Below are 23,299 nucleotides of genomic sequence, written 5' to 3' on the forward strand. Positions count from 1 at the left end.
TTTTTGGGGGGCGCTTATTGCAGAATTTTTTTTTTAAATCTGTGTCCTCATCACACAAAGTGACACCCATGGTCCTGATGCTGAAGAAGAGCTGGATCTCCTCACGTCTGCAGGATCCTGTGTTTCCCCTGTGGATCCGTCCCTCTCTGAAGGACACCTGTTGTACCTGTGAAGGGGATAGTACTCTGGGCTCCACTTCCAGGTCTGTGCGTCTCACCTCCTAGGGCAGGAAGAAGTTGATCCTCTGGGGGATGGACTTGCAGCCCTGAGCGGAGAACAGCCTCTCCTCTTTGGGCACGTACAGCATGGCCTTGGCCACCTCGTCCAGCGTGGCCTCGTCCGTCTGCAGGCCTCGAGCCGTGAACGCGTCCCTCGCACACAGCTTCACGTGCCGGTACTCCAGAGGCAGGAAGGGCACGAAGAAGTCGATCAGGTGACCGGACATCAGCTCGCTCTGAGCAAAGCCACCTGGGAAACAGAACCATGGAGAAAGAACGCTCTACTTTAAAGAGTCCTCTCCTGCTGATGTTCAGGTGTATATCAGTATGTAGTGTCTCTACTTTAAAGAGTCCTCTCCTGCTGATATTCAGGTGTATATCAGTATGTAGTCTCTCTACTTTAAAGAGTCCTCTCCTGCTGATGTTCAGGTGTATATCAGTATGTAGTGTCTCTACTTTAAAGAGTCCTCTCCTGCTGATATTCAGGTGTATATCAGTATGTAGTGTCTCTACTTTAAAGAGTCCTCTCCTGCTGATGTTCAGGTGTATATCAGTATGTAGTGTCTCTACTTTAAAGAGTTCTCTCCTGCTGATGTTCAGGTGTATATCAGTATGTAGTGTCTCTACTTTAAAGAGTCCTCTCCTGCTGATGTTCAGGTGTATATCAGTATGTAGTGTGTCTACTTTAAAGAGTCCTCTCCTGCTGATGTTCAGGTGTATATCAGTATGTAGTGTCTCTATTTTAAAGAGTCCTCTCCTGCTGATGTTCAGGTGTATATCAGTAGGTAGTGTGTCTACTTTAAAGAGTCCTCTCCTGCTGATGTTCAGGTGTATATCAGTGTGTAGTGTCTCTACTTTAAAGAGTCCTCTCCTGCTGATATTCAGGTGTATATCAGTATGTAGTGTCTCTATTTTAAAGAGTCCTCTCCTGCTGATGTTCAGGTGTATATCAGTAGGTAGTGTGTCTACTTTAAAGAGTCCTCTCCTGCTGATGTTCAGGTGTATATCAGTATGTAGTGTCTCTACTTTAAAGAGTCCTCTCCTGCTGATGTTCAGGTGTATATCAGTGTGTAGTGTCTCTACTTTAAAGAGTCCTCTCCTGCTGATGTTCAGGTGTATATCAGTGTGTAGTGTCTCTACTTTAAAGAGTCCTCTCCTGCTCATGTTCAGGTGTATATCAGTAGGTAGTGTGTCTACTTTAAAGAGTCCTCTCCTGCTGATGTTCAGGTGTATCTCAGTGTGTAGTGTCTCTACTTTAAAGAGTCCTCTCCTGCTGATGTTCAGGTGTATATCAGTATGTAGTGTCTCTACTTTAAAGAGTCCTCTCCTGCTGATGTTCAGGTGTATATCAGTGTGTAGTGTCTCTACTTTAAAGAGTCCTCTCCTGCTGATGTTCAGGTGTATATCAGTATGTAGTGTCTCTACTTTAAAGAGTCCTCTCCTGCTGATGTTCAGGTGTATATCAGTATGTAGTGTCTCTACTTTAAAGAGTCCTCTCCTGCTGATGTTCAGGTGTATATCAGTATGTAGTGTCTCTACTTTAAAGAGTCCTCTCCTGCTGATGTTCAGGTGTATCTCAGTATGTAGTGTCTCTACTTTAAAGAGTCCTCTCCTGCTGATGTTCAGGTGTATATCAGTATGTAGTGTCTCTACTTTAAAGAGTCCTCTCCTGCTGATGTTCAGGTGTATATCAGTATGTAGTGTCTCTACTTTAAAGAGTCCTCTCCTACTGATGTTCAGGTGTATATCAGTATGTAGTGTCTCTACTTTAAAGAGTCCTCTCCTGCTGATGTTCAGGTGTATATCAGTATGTAGTGTCTCTACTTTAAAGAACATGAACCTCTTCAACGTACCGTGAGACTCCATGGTTTCTGCTCTCAGTCGATGCTCCAGATCTTCCATCCCGATGTCCTCTCGGTTCTGACCCGAGTGCCAGAAGTCCAGCGCCACGTCGTTGATGGTCGCCCCCCCGATGTTACTGTGGAGACAACGGACACGTGAGAAATGCACTTGCACTTGGTTTGTGTTTTCTCTGTAAATAAAAAAGGTTAGATTGATCATAGTGACTGTATGTAATAGTGGTGTGTGTGGAGATGTGACACTGACTGTCAGACACTTAATTGGTAAAGGAAATGTAATTTGAAGTGTGTGATAAACAATTAGAGACCTGAGGAAGAGGAAGAGCGCTCTGCGGTAGTTGACCCCGTCCACGTTGTCGTAATGATCCATGAACGGCTTGATGGCGTCGATGAGGCCGGGGTGAAGCTTCTCCGCCTCGTCGAAGATGAACAGAGTCTGAGGGCAGCGGAGGACCAGGTCTCTGATGGACTCTCGAAGCTGGCCCTTTAGAAAGTAAAACACAGGGTCAGGATCTCTAACACCTCAAGGTCTCAGAGGAAATCAAGAGGACACATCACGGTGTTTAGTCTTCCAGTTTGTGTGTACAGACAGAGAGATCGAAATACCGTTTCCCACAAACAATAATACACATTTAAACTGATAACAACAAGAGAAAAGATATATAAATGGTCAAATGAAATGTGGAATATTTAAACAAACTGATCCACATTATCCACCACAGCTTATTCAACAGAAAGTGCAGACAGTCGTTAGATTTAAAGTAGATTTATGCTCTGATATTAATGTTATGTATTTCTTTATTGGTGTTTAACAAATAAAAACAACTCCCAACAAGAAACAATATGTTGAATAAAATGTCGAATAATAAACACTGCATGTTATTTGACAAAAATGTTGAGGGTTAAATAATGAAAAGTGCTGTTTTTGAACATATGTATTAGATGTACTGCTCTGATATTAAGTTCAAGCAGAAGTAAATAATCAATCCGGTTCAGACTTTAAATATACTATTCTATTTAACCATCTACTAATTAAAATGAAAACCTTACCATTATGTAAAAGTGTATATTATAAATAAATGTATTGTGTAATCTTTTTAAATAACAAAACCACATTAAATCCTTTGGGACAAATTGGTCATTTATTTGTTTCATCGTCTACGTCTCATTTATAAAGACCTTCAGATCCTGCAGATTTGGCAGCATGAGAGTTTAAGGGTCACCCCGCGTACGACCCTCTGTAACATCTGGATTCATTGTGTAACAGAGTCAACATCATGATGAAATGTGAAGCAGTGGTTGTGTACATATGTGTGTAAATATGTGTGAGGAGGCTCCACGCTGGCATCTGTGTGTTCTGACACACTGCAAACACAGAGAAATCACATTAAAACAGAAGTTGGACCAGATATTACTCAGTATGTGTTTGTTTTAAAGAGGCCCTATTCTGCTCTTAGGGCTCTTCCCTCTCCTGTAGTGTGTTCTGAGCAGAGGTGGGAAGAAGTGGAGTGACAAATAAGGCTTTGTTTACTGTACTTAAGTACAACATGTGTCTGGTATCAGTAACTTTACTCCACTACTTATTTGTTCTGACCACTTTTTACTTGTGACTTGCTTGACATGTTGAACACAAATACCTGTACTTTCTACTCTCTTACATGTTGAACACAACTTCCTTACATGTTTTTGAACCCAAAACGCTGTACTTTCTACTTCATTACACTTTGAAACACAAATACCTGTACTTTCTACTTCTTAGCACTTTGAACACAAATACCTGTACTTTCTACTTCTTACATGTTGAACACAATACCTGTACTTCTACTTCTTTACATGTTGAAGCACTAATACCTGTACTTTCTACTTCTTACATGTTGAACCGAAAATAAAACAAAAATACCTGTACTTTCTACTTCGTACATGTTTGAACACAAATACCTGTACTTTCTACTTCTTACATGTTGAACACAAATACCTGTACTTTCTACTTTCTTTACATGTTTGAACACAAATACCTGTACTTTCTACTTCTTACATGTTGAACACAAATACCTGTACTTTCTACTTCTTACATGTTGAACACAAATACCTGTACTTTCTACTTCTTACATGTTGAACCCAAATACCTGTACTTTCTACTTCTTACATGTTGAACACAAATACCTGTACTTTCTACTTCTTACATGTTGAACACAAATACCTGTACTTTCTACTTCTTACATGTTGAACCCAAATACCTGTACTTTCTACTTCTTACATGTTGAACACAAATACCTGTACTTTCTACTTCTTACATGTTGAACCAAATACCTGTACTTTCTACTTCTTACATGTTGAACCAAATACCTGTACTTTCTACTTCTTACATGTTGAACCCAAATACCTGTACTTTCTACTTCTTACATGTTGAACCCAAATACCTGTACTTTCTACTTCTTACATTGTTGAACACAAATACCTGTACTTTCTACTTCTTACATGTTGAACCCAAATACCTGTACTTTCTACTTCTTACATGTTGAACCCAAATACCTGTACTTTCTACTTCTTACACTTTGAACACAAATACCTGTACTTTTCTACTTCTTACATGTTGAACACAAATACCTGTACTTTCTACTTCTTACATGTTGAACCCAAATACCTGTACTTTCTACTTCTACATGTTGAACACAAATACCTGTACTTTCTACTTCTACATGTTGAACACAAATACCTGTACTTTCTACTTCTTACATTTTGAACACAAATACCTGTACTTTCTACTTCTTACATGTTGAACACAAATACCTGTACTTTCTACTTCTTACATGTTGAACACAAATACCTGTACTTTCTACTTCTTACATGTTGAACACATACTACCTGTACTTTCTACTTCTTACATGTTGAACACAAATACCTGTACTTTCTACTTCTTACACTGTTGAACCCAATACCTGTACTTTCTACTTCTTACATGTTGAACACAAATACCTGTACTTTCTACTTCTTACATGTTGAACACAAATACCTGTACTTTCTACTTCTTACATGTTGAACACAAATACCTGTACTTTCTACTTCTTACATGTTGAACACAAATACCTGTACTTTCTACTTCTTACATGTTGAACACAAATACCTGTACTTTCTACTTCTTACACTGTTGAACACAAATACCTGTACTTTCTACTTCTTACATGTTGAACACAAATACCTGTACTTTCTACTTCTCACATGTTGAACACAAATACCTGTACTTTCTACTTCTTACATGTTGAACCCAAATACCTGTACTTTCTACTTCTTACATGTTGAACACAAATACCTGTACTTTCTACTTCTTACATGTTGAACCCAAATACCTGTACTTTCTACTTCTTACATGTTGAACACAAATACCTGTACTTTCTACTTCTTACACTGTTGAACACAAATACCTGTACTTTCTACTTCTTACATGTTGAACACAAATACCTGTACTTTCTACTTCTTACATGTTGAACCCAAATACCTGTACTTTCTACTTCTTCACATGTTGAACATCAAATACCTGTACTTCTACTTCTCACATGTTGAACACAAATACCTGTACTTTCTACTTCTACACTTTGAACACAAATACCTGTACTTTCTACTTCTTACATGTTGAACTCAAATACCTGTACTTTCTACTTCTTACATGTTGAACACAAAGACCTGTACTTTCTACTTCTTACATGTTGAACCCAAATACCTGTACTTTCTACTTCTCACATGTTGAACACAAATACCTGTACTTTCTACTTCTCACATGTTGAACACAAATACCTGTACTTTCTACTTCTTACATGTTGAACACAAATACCTGTACTTTCTACTTCTTACATGTTGAACACAAATACCTGTACTTTCTACTTCTTACACTTTGAACACAAATACCTGTACTTTCTACTTCTTACATGTTGAACACAAATACCTTGTACTTTCTACTTCTTACATGTTGAACCCAAATACCTGTACTTTCTACTTCTTACATGTTGAACTCAAATACCTGTACTTTTCTACTTCTCTTACATGTTGAACCCAATACCTGATACTTTCTACTTCTTCACATGTTGAACACAAATACCTGTACTTTCTACTTCTTACATTTGAACCACAAATACCTGTACTTTCTACTCTTACATGTTGAACACAAAATACCTGTACTTTCTACTTCTTACATGGTGAACACAAATACCTGTACTTTCTACTTCTTACATGTTGAACACAAATACCTGTACTTTCTACTTCTTACATGTTGAACACAAATACCTGACTTTCTACTTCTACATGTTGAACACAAATACCTGTACTTTCTACTTCTTACATGTTGAACACAATACTGTACTTTCTACCTTCTTACATGTTGACCCAATACCTGTACTTTCTACTCTTACATGTTGAAACACAAATACCTGTACTTTCTACTTCTTACATGTTGAACCAAATACCTGTACTTTCTACTTCTTACATGTTGAACCCAAATACCTGTACTTTCTACTTCTTACATGTTGAACCCCAAATACCTGTACTTTCTACTTCTTACATGTTGAACATCAAATACCTGTACTTTCTACTTCTTACATGTTGAACCAAATACCTGTACTTTCTACTTCTTACATGTTGAACACCAAATACCTGTACTTTTCTACTTCTTACATGTTGAACACAAATACCTGTACTTTCTACTTCTTACATGTTGAACCCAAATACCTGTACTTTCTACTTCTTACATGTTGAACCCAATACCTGTACTTTCTACTTCTTACATGTTGAACCACAAATACCTGTACTTTCTACTTCTTACATGTTGAACACAAATACCTGTACTTTCTACTTCTTACATGTTGAACCCAAATACCTGTACTTTCTACTTCTACATGTTGAACCCAAATACCTGTACTTTCTACTTCTTACATGTTGAACACAAATACCTGTACTTTCTACTTCTTACATGTTGAACACAAATACCTGTACTTTCTACTTTCTTACATGTTGAACCCAAATACCTGTACTTTCTACTTCTTACATGTTGAACCCAAATACCTGTACTTTTCTACTTCTTACATTTTGAACACAAATACCTGTACTTTCTACTTCTTACATGTTGAACACAAATACCTGTACTTTCTACTTCTTACATGTTGAACACAAATACCTGTACTTTCTACTTCTTACATGTTGAACTCAAATACCTGTACTTTCTACTTCTTACATGTTGAACCCAAATACCTGTACTTTCTACTTCACATGTTGAACACAAATACCTGTACTTTCTACTTCTTACATGTTGAACCCAAATACCTGTACTTTCTACTTCTTACATGTTGAACACAAATACCTGTACTTTCTACTTCTTACATGTTGAACCCAAATACCTGTACTTTCTACTTCTTACATGTTGAACACAAATACCTGTACTTTCTACTTCTTACATGTTGAACACAAATACCTGTACTTTCTACTTCTTACATGTTGAACCCAAATACCTGTACTTTCTACTTCTTACATGTTGAACACAAATACCTGTACTTTCTACTTCTTACATGTTGAACACAAATACCTGTACTTTCTACTTCTTACATGTTGAACCCAAATACCTGTACTTTCTACTTCTTACATGTTGAACCCAAATACCTGTACTTTCTACTTCTTACATGTTGAACCCAAATACCTGTACTTTCTACTTCTTACATGTTGAACACAAATACCTGTACTTTCTACTTCTACATGTTGAACCCAAATACCTGTACTTTCTACTTCTTACATGTTGAACCCAAATACCTGTACTTTCTACTTCTTACATGTTGAACACAAACACCTGTACTTTCTACTTCTTACATGTTGAACACAAATACCTGTACTTTCTACTTCTTACATGTTGAACCCAAATACCTGTACTTTCTACTTCTTACATGTTGAACACAAATACCTGTACTTTCTACTTCTTACATGTTGAACCCAAATACCTGTACTTTCTACTTCTTACATGTTGAACCCAAATACCTGTACTTTCTACTTCTTACATGTTGAACCCAAATACCTGTACTTTCTACTTCTACATGTTGAACACAAATACCTGTACTTTCTACTTCTTACATGTTGAACACAAATACCTGTACTTTCTACTTCTTATCTACTTCTTACATGTTGAACCCAAATACCTGTACTTTCTACTTCTCACATTTTCCAAACAGGCTGGTTCCTTTAGTTTGAATGTGTGTTTGGTGGCGTGATCATTATTATTTAGAGTCATTGCGTGCCTATTGATTTGAACACGATCCGTGTATCCATCATTTCCTGGTCTTCTCTAAAGAAGAGGGACCAATGAAAACGTTGTCATGTTGCCGTTGTTCAGCATGGAAACATTCATTAGCTAACAATGACATTATTGTTCTATTAATATAAAGGGAGGTCAGGTACTCTTTAAAACAGCTGCTAGTTATGGGTACTTTTTACTGAAGTACATTTCAAAGCCTCTTTACTTTGACTTGAGTAAAGAAGTTTAGTCAGTACTTCTACTTTCACCAGAGTATTTTTAAACACGAGTATCTGTACTTCTACTTGAGTAAAGGATGTGTACTTTTGCCATCTCTGCTTATATATATAGGTGCATGTCAATGGTCTGCTAAAAACAAATGTAATAAAGCAATAACGTGATTGACAGTAAAGTCCAGAGACGTGTAACTGCATGCCCACACGCACTGACAGATAGAAGCTTTTATTATTATTACATGAGGGTAAAGTGTGTGTCGAGGAACCTGTGCTTTAGTTGGAGAAACGCCACGTTCCAAAAAGCCGTCCAGGTCAGAACATCGGGGACGAAACCCTGATGTTTGATTTGAAGCAACGGTACAACCTGATATCAGACTCTTATCATTCATACTCTGAGTGACACACACACACACACACACACACACACACACACACACACACACACACACACACACACACACACACACACACACACATCACACACACACACACACACCACACACACACACACACACACACACACACACACACACACACACACACACACACACACACACACACACACACACACACACACACACACACCACACACACACACACACACACACACCACACACACACACACACACACACACACACACACACACCACAACACACACACACACACACACACACACACACACACACACACACACACACACACACACACACACACACACACACACACACACACACACACACACACACACACACACACACACACACACACACACACACACACACACACACACACACACACACACACACACATTAAATAACCTCCAGTCTCACAGATGATGTCATCCTCCCTGTCAGCTGCTGTTTGACCTTCAGTGAAGTTTTTGTTACTTTCAATTGGGAATTTATTGTAGTAAAACTATACATTGGGGTAAACAACAAGAGTTTAATGTATAATATATAGTAGATATAAGCAGTGTTAGGTGTGACATGTTGCCAGTTAGTGCTGCTTCCTGTCGTCTCACCTGGGACGTCCTGGGACAGGAAGGCCGAATGTCTCGACACAAAGAGCTTCAGCTGCTGATCCAGAACAGAAACATCCAGAGAAACAGGCCAGCAGCGAACACCTGAACGCAACACACAATATCACAAGTTAATTATTAAACATAAATATTGTTTGCTTTGGGAGGTCACATTTCTGCTGTGTCCACACAGTCATATTTATCAAGAATGTCACAATACAAGACTTTAGATACCAACACCAGCTAAATTCACTTATTTGATATCATTGTAAATAAAACAATACATCCCCATGAACCAGGCGCGCCGGATTCATTTTAGAAGTGGGGGGGCCAAAAAAGTGAGCGAGTATGGCCCAATCCCAAACCACGCCCTACACCCTGCCTACCCCTATACACTCCCCCTCCGTGACGGAGTGAACTCCGTGGAGTGACACATGAGGCTCCCTCCTGTCAGATGGAGGGAGTAAATACAGCGGCAAGCTTTGGGACAAACTCCCCTCTCTCCGGCAGAAACAGGAAATGCCGTAACTGTATGTAACAACGGTTTCAAATCAGCTTCTCTTTGAATTTCTTTTAAATTAATAACTCAAATAAAACTCCAAACATCTTTAATTTTGTTACTTTTTTGTAAAGCTCTTTTAGTTTTAAACCTGATGTTTATAAGCTTCTTAGTTTTTGCAACAGTCTGTAAATATACACAACTTTATAATAAAATACACACATTTACCTTTTTCTAGACTAAACACAGGTACGATCCTAAGTTAAAAACACATGAGGTTATCATGAGGTTGTTCACATCGCAGTTTATCACTGGATGTTTGCTGGAACTGTTTGTAAACAACGTGTTTCCTGACGGACACACACAGCGTTGAGACCGGTGCAGCATCTACAGGTAATGCAATTCATGAAACTTATTTCAAGAAATTCAAGAAATGGACATAAATTATTTATTTAACCGAACCAAACAACAATTCTTGTGAAAAGAACGTATAACAAGCTTGTTAACAGTAAGCTGTATAAAAGCTGTGATGTTGTGTAATTAAAATCACATGACAAAAATGTCCAATAACAGATGAGGGTGGCAACCTTCAAACAAATGTCCCACAATACATTAGGGTAAAGCAAAACAAATCCCCTCGTGGCTAAATCTACCCCATCTTCCTAGATTTTGCCAAAGTAAACCTCCCTTCGCTCACTGGCAAAGCAGAAACTCCGGAGCACTTTTCTGAGGTCCAGGCCGTCGGTTAAATCTTTGTGGATGTGGAGGAAGAGAAGGTGATTTAAGCGGCGCTCGGACATAGTTGAACGAAGGAACGTCTTCAACCGACGGAGGCTGGAGAAGCTCCGCTCAGCTGTTGCATTGGACATCGGCACAGTCAAATACAGCCGTAGAAGCTTGTCCACTTCACTGGAGAGGGATTGCGTGCCTCGTCCCTGTGCCGCCAGCATGTCCGCGATTGTGGCCACCTTTGTCACCTGAGTGATGGGTCTTTCAGCGGCGGAACTGTTGTGTGCAAAACTGCTGGAAACAGTGGCAACTGGGTGGACAGCCGTTCCATGTCAACATCACCTGTGTACATGTCCACCAGATTTTGGGGGATGTTGATGCTGTTGAATCCCGGGGGACTGTTTACTGCTGTGAGGAGTACCTGTTCCATGCTCATCAGCAGAAGCAGAGTGGGTTGGTTAAACCTGCGAGTCAGCTCAGAAGTGAGCAGGTCAACTACCTCAAAGAACTGGCTCCTGAAGTAGTCCTCTGATGAGGTGCATCCCCATCATCATAACGGCGTGGAGCGCGCCGCCTTGGAGGAAGAGCCGGTGCCTGGACCAGGTCGTTCATGCTCGTTCTTTGGGCATCTTCAAAGATGCTGTGGAATGCCTCTGTGGACCTCAGGTTTGTGTAGTGTGTCTGGAGCATCTGCACTGCTGACTTGACTGTCTCTGCTGAGAGGTCTTTGGACTGGAGCACCCGAGCCACCTCTTCCGCAGAAGAAAACAGTTTAAGACACACTTTCAGTCCAAAGAAAACACTGAATTGAGTCATCAATGCCTGCAGCCCTGGTGCCTTTTTGCTTGCTTCTGTGTTCCCCCCCATTTGGATTATTTCATCCAAAGTGTCGTAGACAGCTTCGTAATTGGCAAGCAAGGATTTGATTGCACGGCCTCTGGCTGTCCAGCGAGTGGGGCAGAGCGGTGTGAGGCCAGCACTGGCTCCAGGAGAGGCAGCAGCAGCATCCCTAATGTTTTTAAAGATGGCAAGTCGTTTTGGTGAGTTGTTGATTATCTCATGTATGTCGTGAACTAAACTGAAGGCACCACGTACAATGTTGCACTTTGAAGCAGCTTCCTGAAGAATTAGGTTCAAACTGTGATTTGTGCAATGCATTGAGACTGCTTTGGGATTGATGTCTTTAAAACGTTTAGCCACACCTGACATTTGTCCCTGTAGAACAGATGCGCCATCGTAGGTTTGCCCTCTCATGTCACCAATGTCCAGGCCGCATCTCATTAACATGTCCTTAATAGTAAGGGTTATTGATTCTGCGTCAGTCTTAGGACAGTCATACATTCCTATGAAGTCTTCATGGACAACATAATCAGCTGATACCCATCGTACAGTCAGAGACAACTGTTCATGCCCGGAGCAATCGCGAGTTTCATCCACAATAACTGCATAGTGTTTTGCATTGCTTTTAATTTCAGTTAATAGAGTGGTGAGAGACTCCCGATACATTTGATTTATAAGTTCATTAATTGTCTCGTGTGATGCATATTTCCCGGTGAGCATGAAGCTTTTCAGAGTGGGGTTTTTCTCAGCTACGAGTTCAACTAGCTTTTGGAAATTGCTCTCCTTATCCGCATGCCCCCTGATTGCTCGGCCCTGTCGGGTTAGAAACTGCAGACAGCGCAGTTGCTCCATCATTCCATCTCTTCTTTTTTCCTGCTCCATACGCTGTTGTTTGACAAGCTGTATGTTGACTGGTGTTTGACTGAAGAAAGCGCACTTTTTTAATACACTCTCTGTGGTAATGAGACTTTTCGTGGCTGTCCAGGAGGCTTGGGCACTTTTTCCAGTTATTAACTCAGATATTAACAAAGCTATCATCTCCACATTTTGAGAAAGTGACAAGCCGTTTGACAGCAAATCTGCATATTTCACAGAAGGCCCGTTTAGTGGTTTTGCAAAGAATTAACCACTCTCTGTTTTTGTACCATTCTGCGTTGAAGTACCTTTCTCTTTGCCCAAATAATCTAGCGGTCAGTTAGCTGTACAGCTTTACCCGTCTCAATGTCCCGACAACAAACCTCCATGCAGTCGGAACCAGCCTGTTTCGGTTCAACGGCGGCAGCGGTTTTGACAGTCTCTGCGGCCGCAGAGCTGCTGCTTTGGGGTTCATCTGGCTTCGCTGGTTCTTCTATGATTGATGAAGGTCCAGGCTCTGGAGACGTGGATGTCCGGGATGTGACCTTCCAGTTGTTAAAGTGAAGTTTAGATTGACTGTATTTTGTTTTCTTCTGCGCTGGTTCTTCTGACATGTTTGCATCTATTCTTTCTATCTGGTTAACGGCTGACACACACAGAACAACGTAACAAATAAAGTAAACAACGTAATGAATAAACAAATCTAAGCTTTTTTATTGGTTGTAATTTACATGGATACATTTGAATGGTGTGACAATGTCCTATTTGATTGGGTTTGTAACTTTATATATACAGTCTATGGTTTGTACATATTCTTCCTGTTATGTCTGCCTGCTTTATTTTACCTAATGCAAACCTGCTCCATCGAAATCAGTCGCATTGACCCGAAGACACATTTTGAGTTGTATACACTGTTGGAAAGAGGAGATTCATAGCTTTCTAATGATATCAGGATTGTTTTTCCAAATATTAAGCAAAATATGTCACATTATATAATGACTGTCACCGAGTCATCATTTTGAGAAAAAGGCCTTCAAAGTTTCCTCTTCTCTGGAAGCGGAGCAAATGATCAAAGTAGTAACGGAGGGAAGATATTTTCGTTTGGATTACTGGTCTGGGGGAAGCCCGTGAGTGTGTGTGTATACGTGTGTGTGTTTGTGTATTTTTGCGTTTGTGTGTGTATTCACGAGAAACACCGGCTGTTGTTATGCCTGCTGTGACGTTACTCCGTTCTCCGCTTGTAATTATGTCTACAAGCTTCAAAGTTGTATTTATCATCTGAATTTGCAGAAACAAGTTTAATATTCTGAAAGCCAAGACTTTGTTTATTTGAAATCAGATACAAACAAACTGTAACGGACCCTGCCGTGTTATCTATGATTACTATACGCCTTACATTCAACAGAGGGAGGGGAAGCGGTGCTGGAAGAGCAGAGCTTCCGGTTTCGCTATGAGTGGTCGCATTTTCGAGAGCTCCCGCTTTGGAGGTTATTCCTCACGATTTTTTACATATTTCATCCTCCTGACAATATGGATTATGGACTCCTACCTCAACTCATCAATGAGGCAACATCACTTAGAGAAGGAGAGTAGTGAAAGCAGGGATAAAATGAACCACAATGACTTTTACCTTCTCAACGGCTGGGAAAGGAAACACCTCGCTTTTGGAAGTGCAAGCATTCATGCATTATTAACTGCAAACCCGACGCGAAAGTACTTACCCCCGTCAGGCAAACTAGACCGAAGAAGTATGATCGTCTTGGTCTTATTGTTAGCGGGAGACATCCATCTGAATCCGGGCCCGGTGCAGACAAGAAGCCATTCCTGCAGGCTCGAGGAGCTAGCATCACAACTAGCATCACAACTAGCATCTCTTCCGCTACAGCAACAACTACGCGACGACAACAGAGACCATGGAGACAGCGGAGACCGAGGAATCAACGGAGACTTCGACATTCCCCCGGGGACGCCTCGGCAGACAGACACGCATGAGGCAGTGACGAGAGGAAGAGAACCGAGATCCGAGGGAACAAATATCCACCATGTTGTTAGCCACCCTGCTAGCATATCGACGGCTAAAGCTACAACGGAGCCTCCCTCCCCCCACCACCCCACCGCTCCAAGCACCACGGCAGGCCGCAAGCCGTTTGCTGTAACGGACAAAGACAAATATCTTCAAGCTGACGACATTATGCATTTAAACAACAAAAATGGACTACATATTTTTCATCTGAACACTAACAGCCTGAGACACAAACTGGCTGAACTCAGGCAACTGTTCATGAACGGTAAGGCAAGCATATTATGCTTTTCTGAGACCAAATTGGACAATTCCATTACAGATTCAGAGATTGAAATTGAAGATTATCTTGTAGTGAGAAGGGACAGGAACGTGAATGGAGGTGGTGTCTGCATGTACATACATAAAGACACCAATTTCAAAAACCGTACTGACCTGCATCATGAAAATATTGAATCTGTGTGGGTTGAAATTCTTTTTGACAATGCTAAATCTGTAATAGTCGGGACAATCTATAGACCACCGGAACAGAGTGACTTTTATGATACATTAGATGGGTGTTTGGCTGATGTGGGGGATGTAGAGACAATTATTATTGGAGACTGGAACACGGATATGCAACGTAAAGACACGTCCGTCTTCAAGTCCTTCAGTAGGATTTGTGATCTGCACGGCTTCAGCCAGCTAATCACCCAACCCACCCGGGTATGTGAAACAACACAAACTACCATTGATCTCATTCTGACCTCTGACAGGTCCAGGATCTCCAGTAAAGGGGTTATAGCATGCGGATTAAGTGATCATTATATGATATTCTGTACCCGCAAAAAGCTAAAACAAAAGGCCGGCTGTCACAAAACAGTCATATCTAGAGACCTCAAAAACTACTCTAGCGAGGCCTTTAACCTAGAACTGGAGAGCCTGGACTGGTCAGATGAGCTCAGTGGTACACAAGTTGAAGAAACATGGCTTGGTTTCAAAAACAAATTCTCTGCAATACTCAATGATTTGGCCCCCCTAAGAACAACCAGGGTAAAAAATCGCGCTGAGCCGTGGATGCACTCCGGCATACTGACCGCCATGAAAACCAGAGACAAAAAATGCTCTGAGTTTCATAAAAGTCAGTCAATGCTTTCCAAAAGCACGAGCAGTGAACTCCAGGCCCACGTGACTGAACTAAAAATTGAAAGAAACAGACTAAGAAATGACGTAAGCTCCATGATCAAAACTGCCAAAAAGAATTTCATCAATGACAAAACTGAGGAAAACAAAAATAAACCCCGTGAACTTTGGAAATTACTCAATAACCAGCTTGGCTGCAGTAAAAAACTCAAAACGAGATTTTCAAACGTAAACATAAAGACAGATAACAGGCTCATCACAGACAAACTGGATGTGGCCAAGTACTTGAACATTTTTTTCACAAACATAGCCACAACTCTTGTAAATAAATTACCCTCCCACTCAGGGCTTTTTGGAGTAGATCACATCATGACCTACTACAAAAACCTAGGGGTACGCAAAGATGATTTCAGTCTAGCAAGGGTAACAACAGCAGAGGTACTCATTAAACTGAGCGCCCTCAAACCTAACAAGGCCACTGGCCACGACAATATCCCCTCCAAATTCCTCAGAGACACAGCAACCGCCATCTCACCAGTCATAGCTCACATAATTAACCTCTCCATAAAACAGGGAAAAGTACCCAAAGACTTCAAAATTGCAAGAGTAACCCCCCTGCACAAAAGGGCAGCAAATTGGACCCAGGCAACTACCGCCCTGTTTCTATACTTACCTCCATCTCGAAAGTCATGGAAAAAATAGTATATGAACAGGTCGAAAAGTACCTCGCAGAAAAGAAACTAATCTATGAATTTCAATCTGGCTTTAGAACATCCCACTCCACTGACACATGCCTTCTTTATTTGAACGACCACATCAAACAAGAGGTGGACGAGGGTAAATACTGCGGCATGGTGATGCTGGACCTACAAAAGGCTTTCGACACTGTCAATCACCCCATTCTGATTGACAAGCTAAAAGCAATTGGTTTTGATAAACTATCGGTGAGCTGGATGCAATCCTACCTGGAGGGGAGAGAACAGATGGTGGAGGTAAACGGTACTCTGTCCCCCCCCCTCCCAGTGAGCTGTGGTGTTCCACAAGGAAGCATATTAGGTCCGTTACTGTTCCTAATTTATGCAAATGACATGTCATCAGCATGTGACTGCAACTTGTTCCTGTTCGCGGACGACTCAGCCCTGCTGGTCTCTGACAGGAGCAGATTGCAGGTTGAAAAAACCCTCAGCTCCGAGCTCGGCAGAATCTGCACCTGGCTCGCCGATAATAAATTATCATTACACCTGGGTAAAACAGAGTCCATTCTCTTCGGTTCGAAACATAATCTCAGCAAATCCGACGACTTCTCAGTTGCAGTGGGTGACATTATTGTCACAAGTAAGAAGGAAATTACATACCTAGGATCTATTCTTGAGGCAAACCTCTCCTGTGACAAAATGGCATCCAATGTAATAAAAAAAGTCAATCAAAGAACTAGATTCCTATACCGGATCTCCTCTCTGGTAAACAAAAACACCCTGAAAACTCTGGCAGGAGCACTCATTCAAGGGTACTATGACTATGCTTGCACGTCATGGTACCATAGCACCTCCAAGGCGCTAAAAATAAAACTTCAAACATCGCAAAATAAACTGGTCAGACTACTGCTTGACCTTTCATCTAGAACCCACCTCACCTCTGCCCACTTTGACAACCTAGGATGGCTTAGAGTAGACGACAGAGTACAGCTACTTGCAATGGGCCTGGTCTACAAGATCCACTACACCTCTATGGTACCCATGTACATGTCAAAATTCTTCCCAAAGGTCAAGGAATACCATGATCATAACACCAGAGGGAGCTCCACAAATCATGTAAAACCCAGATTTGGCACAAAAAAAGGGGAATACACGTTTCGCAATTATGCCACATCAAGGTGGAACGCTCTTCCCACAACTGTAAAGGAAAGTAAAACTATACTTACCTTCAAAACCTCTCTTAAAGAGCACCTTCGGGGGAAAGCATTGCAAAACTGGCCCCGGTAATGGTACAAATCTCAACCTGTCGTACAATGGACAGCTTCCCCCCCCCCATCTATGTATATACTCGCATTTTAGACTCTGTTACTAACTGTATATCTGTAGACTTGGTATGTCTTAAATGTCCGGTTAGGATGTATTAGAACGAAATCTAAAATGAAAATTGTAAATAAGCCATCTGTATGTAAAAAACCACCTGTATGTAAATTGTAAATAAGCCATCTGTATGTCAAATATGTCTTATATGTCTTAAATGATATGATGAATTGGAAATGGGGGACCCTGATGTAAACAAGACGAAAGTCTTTCTCTGGTCTGCATCCCCTTAACAATTGTATGTTTTGAGCTGTACTGTACTGTACCCAATATACAAGCTGTTAATAAACTTTTCAATCAATCAATCAATCAGAGTGGCGAGTGAGAGCTGTCATTTCCCCTTTACAAAATGCCTGTAGCTAATGAGATTGAATATAACAATAACAAATAACAAAATATACACAGCTAGATCAGATCGCGTTTTAGATGCGACTTTAGAGTAGAGGGGAATTATTGAAACGGGATTTGTACAGTGTTCCACGGCATCCGCTGCTGCAGGGCTCAAAAGTGGGGGGGCCAATGGCCCCCCCGCTTCCGGCGCCCTTGGTGTGTGTGTGCGTATGCGTGTGCGTGTGCGTGTGCGTGTGTGTGTGTGTGTAAACATCGCAATAGAAATAAAATAGCATTAAAAAAGAAGTAGAACATATACATGTTGAATTACAAATGTACAGTAACAAAATATAAAGCAGGATATTATATATACATAAGTATGAGAGTAATGGAATATTAAATATTAATCATAATAATCACTAATAATAAAAAAACAACTTTAGTACAGTACACAGGAGGGCTTCTATTTTGAAAGGGTGTCTGGTCCTCACCGGTCTCTATCTGCTTCAGCAGCCGCTCCAGAAGCCCGTTGGCCCGCAGAGACCCGACCACCACCAGCACCGAGAAACCCGCAGAGCCAGGCCGGGGAGAGGAGCCTTCAGCCCGGGCAGAGGCTCCAGCAGGAGACGGTCCTCCCGGTGCTCCGGTTCCTCCAGTTCCTCCGCCCCGCTCCGCCCCGCTCCGCCGCTACCGCTGCTGCCGCCATCATGCTGTGGGTGTTTCTCAATCGCGAGTACGCTTGCTTGGTAGCACATGTCTGCAGAGCATCTTGCTTCAGAAGCGAGGCAAGAATACTTCCTGGCATTCGGAAAAAAAAGAGTGGAACAGGCTATCAAGTGTGCAGGTGTGCGTCATATGAGAGGCCCCGCCTTACATCTTCCGCCACAGATTTGCAATATGGTCTAGCTGCGGCCACGGACAGTACACGACACTACACGACACGCCCACTACACGACACGCCCACCTGACACGACACTACGGTGGCTGAGAGACATTACCGTACATGGCAGATTAAAAGCGAATTGACGACACTTATTATTATTGAGATCGTACATGGCAGATTAAAAACGAATTGCAAATGTTATTGTAGCATTTTAAGCAACTATTAGGCAAATAAATGAATAACCTAGTCTATCCGTTTGAGACACAACAGTATAACTTTCAACCCAAATCATTTTGTCAACAAACGGTGGTTTAGTCAACTTTTTTTTAATATATAAAATAGGTATTAATGAGATCTATTGATTATGTTTGTCTAACTGCTACACATGTATTTATACATAAATGTAGATATTTGTGAACATCTAAATATAGTTGTTAAAGGTTTTAAGATATACATTATCACATCATGGGGTCATTAAGGAACAAATTAGGAGGGCCAGTCAGGCCACTAATGAGCTCAATCATTCACATGTATTATTATTACTTTATAAATTAAAAGTACTAGGGGTCTATTACAAAACCTTTGAAGGAATCGCATAAATTAAAATAAATGTATGGCAAGTATGATCAAATTAACATAATGTCAAGATATAGCCAATAGACAATCAACATGCTTTGAATATAAAGGAAGAAGAACAATAAACAGATGAACATTTAGGTTTTATGTGTAAATTGTGAACAAACCATCTTAATACAACTGGCAGTCTAAGACAGCAAACTAAGCTTCTTTAACTGCTGCTAGAACACTGTTTTACCATGGGGTATTTCTAACAAGACCAAAAAGATATACAAGGCTTCCAAAACAGAAGAAACCAACTCAATACAGTATTTTAATTTCCTTCAAAACGACAAAAGCACTAATAAAAACCAAATAACAACATAAAGGAAAAGTAATTGAAGTGGTTGCCTGTTGTAAATACCTTGGTATCTGGCTTGATGATTGTCTCTTCTCTAATAAATCAAAGATATGTTTACTGTATATTATAAAAATGCTTGTCATGTAGGCATACTGGAGATGGGAAGGCTTTAGTCAGTGTTGTAGCTGAGATTCTTACCGTTCCAATGATGTATTAATAATAACTTGGATTTATATAGCGCCTTTCATGAGACCCAAGGTCGCTTTAAAAAGAACAGGAGTAGAAACAAACATAACAAAAGGCAGTTAGACGAACAGTTAGACAGACAACACAAATAGATTTGGGGCCAAAGACCTTGGCAGACTTGAGGGCCCTTTTGAAGGCGTCAAGCGTGGGGATGTTGCAGATCTCCGCAGGGAGAGCGTTCCAGAGAGTGGGGGCTGCCATACTGAAGGCTCTGTCCCCGAAGGATCGCAGGTTGGTGCGGGGGGCCAGAGTCTGAAGACCGCAGGTTCCGGGGTAGGGCATGTGGGAATTGTATTGATTTGATACAAGCAAGCCAGTGTTTCATTGTGTACTTTCAACTACAGTATATGGTCCGGCAAGTTCAGCATTCACTGCATTCACTGTGGTGAATATACAATAAGACACTGATACCGTTTTCCTCAATGAACATTTATTGAACAGAACATCATGTGAAAAATGTTCCTTTTTAGTTGTAGGCTACAAAAACAACATGTTGTGGTTTTGCGCTTTGACATCAAAATGTTGGGGGCTGTGGAAATATTGTGCCATGTTGCTGCAGCAGCCGGAGCCATCACTGGAGCGGCCGTCGGAGCCATCACTGGAGCGGCCGTCGGAGCCATCACTGGAGCGGCCGTCTGGGCCATCACTGGAGCGGCCGTCGGGGCCATCACTGGAGCGGCCGTCGGGGCCATCACTGGAGCGGCCGTCGGGGCCATCACTGGAGCGGCCGTCGGGGCCATCACTGGAGCGGCCGTCGGGGCCATCACTGGAGGAGTCGTTGTGGTTGCTGGGGCCGCCGCCAACGTAGTTGGATGTTCAGTGCAGCAGTTTTTAAAGTGACTAATAAACATCTCCTTTCTCCCAATGATTCTTGGGCAAAAGCCACAGTGATAATGGCTGCTGGCCACACATTTGAGATGGCATTTATAAACATTATAACCTAAAAAAAAGAGACAGAAAGTGGTTTAGAGGATTCTAGAAACAAACCAACATGAATTTCTTGTAAATATGCAATTTGAAACAAGGTGTTTGTGCGAGAGCAATAAATAATCATGTCACCAACAATAATATTTTTGCCTATAAACTGATTTTTTGCAGATTGAATGTGTGATTATGCTCATATTGTGCCTACCCCAAATAAGGATATTTTTCCAGCATTATTAACACTTCATAACCTGAATATAAATCTAATTTTTAATGTTCAATTTATAATTCAAAATGAATTTACACCAAGGATGTCCTGGGGCACAGAAATAACACATGTATCCATAATGTGTGAGGCATTAAACACATCTAACAAGTAACATGTAATGTAATGTGATGAAGTATACAATGATCATATAGAATTATAGATGTACTTACCTCCATATTTCACAAGTGCCCTCTGGTGGCTCTGCAAATGAGCCATCAGACCAGGGTATGACCCGGTCCTTTCACAAAATGGACACTGGAAGGTGTCCGAGTCCAATTTGTTGAGCTCTGGGCGTGCTCCATCACGGAGTGTTGTGTTGTTTGTCTATAGGTGAATAAAATAGAATACAATTTCAGTGACTTTAATATTGGAAATAGTTAACTCCTTAAACAAGCAGCAATGGACTGGCCTGTATAATCCTATGGGACAAAGCTGGTCATACTTCCTCACTTTCAGAAGGTAACCCTTTAACTGCCAGCGCCACCATTTGGTAGAGCACATTTTGTGTCTTGATATCTTGTTGAAAAAAAAAAAAGTTTAACTCCATCTGATTCAGCCAGCTCTACCTTTTTGGTTGACATGTTATGCACAAAACAACCTCTAGATGTCACTGTGGTTCGAACAGAAAGCCCTTCAGCTAGTTTAAATCTTTATATATACAGTCTATGGTTTAAATGTCAGGCCTACAGCATGGCCACAAACCCCATCTAAAAACAGAGGCCTGATTGCATCCACCTGGGTTACTTGGCTCTACCCAATAACTATATATCATTTAACTTTAAACCACACTTAAAATAATAATATAATTATACATATGTGCATGTCAGTATAGCAGCTAATACATGTTTTTTTTTTAAAACATTCAAATGTGAAAGACACCTTCAATGAATATTTAAAATCAGATTCTTGTAAAAATGCGAGTACATGCATTGTTCCATCTGTCAAGCTAAAATATATACATATATCTTAGCTCTTAGCTTGACATGTTAACTGAACGAGCATGTTCAGTTAGCATATATGCTAACTGAACGTCGAGCATGTCAAGCTAAGAGCTAAGATATATATATATTTATATGTATTCCATTCCTTTACATTTAATATTTAAAATACAAATTAGCTAAATAAACACAATTACACTGCGCTAAACAGCCACATCGACAAACAAACGAGAACCTAAATAGTATGTAATTATATCTAAAACCACAATACGTTAATTACCTGTACTCGGTGCGCCATATTGTTTGTCTGTTCTCTGAACCTCATGTCTCTTTAAATATCCTTGCATCAGCGTCAGTGTCGTCAATTCGCTTTTAATCTGCCATGTATGGTAATGTCTCTCAGCCACCGTAGTGTCATGTCAGGTGGGCGTGTCGTGTAGTGGGCGTGTCGTGTAGTGTCGTGTACTGGCCGCGGCCGCAGCTAGACCCTTCTCCAGATTTGGGGAAATTGGTCCGTGCGCAAAGCATTGTGGGGATTTTAAGACCGCGAAGTCTACTCATGTGCACACTCGATATTTCTCCAAACGGAGTACGCCGGGCTCGGTAGATTTCCAAGTATGCTGGAGATTGGAACAGTACTTCGGCGGCACTCGATGACGTAGTATGCTTGAAATAGTGGCTCTGAAGCAGCTTTACTCGCGATTGAGAAACACCCCCTGTGTGTGGACTGTCCACTAGTGACGTGATCAGAACACAAGCCACGCCCACTGCTGTAAACTTCTTCTTCTTCTTCTTCTTCTTCTTCGTCGTCTTCTTTTTACGGTGTAATGGCGGCTGGTAAAAAGCGTTAAAGGTGCATTACTGCCACCTTTCTGTATTCAAGATGTGTTTCTGTCTAATAAGGTGTAGTAGTGGATAATGTGGATCATATTCCACATTTAATTTGACCATTTATATATATTTTTTCTCTTGTTGTTATCAGTTTAAATACCAATAACAAAAACATAATTATAAACCCTTCCTACTCATCAGGCCCGGCTCCAGGATGAAATGACTGAGG

General features: G+C 40.9%; 1 protein-coding gene across 2 annotated transcripts; it reads right to left on the minus strand.

Moving 5' to 3' along the window:
- Positions 1 to 18,740, minus strand: LOC117487551 (torsin-1A-like). Of its 2 annotated transcripts, XM_034136197.1 has the most exons (5): positions 18,556 to 18,740; positions 9,601 to 9,702; positions 2,386 to 2,561; positions 2,072 to 2,196; positions 1 to 468 (listed from the first exon to the last, which is right to left on the minus strand). In XM_034136197.1, exons 3-5 carry the CDS (start codon positions 2,445 to 2,447, stop codon positions 221 to 223), a joined length of 435 nt encoding a protein of 144 aa, XP_033992088.1. In that variant the 5' UTR covers positions 2,448 to 2,561; positions 9,601 to 9,702; positions 18,556 to 18,740; the 3' UTR covers positions 1 to 220. The 2 variants fall into 2 exon arrangements, with proteins under 2 accessions (XP_033992088.1, XP_033992090.1); XM_034136199.1 differs by lacking the exon at positions 9,601 to 9,702.
- Positions 18,741 to 23,299: the final 4,559 nt, after the last annotated feature.

This window comes from Trematomus bernacchii, unplaced genomic scaffold, assembly GCF_902827165.1.
Source record: "Trematomus bernacchii unplaced genomic scaffold, fTreBer1.1, whole genome shotgun sequence".
NCBI classification, from domain to species: Eukaryota; Metazoa; Chordata; class Actinopteri; order Perciformes; family Nototheniidae; genus Trematomus; species Trematomus bernacchii.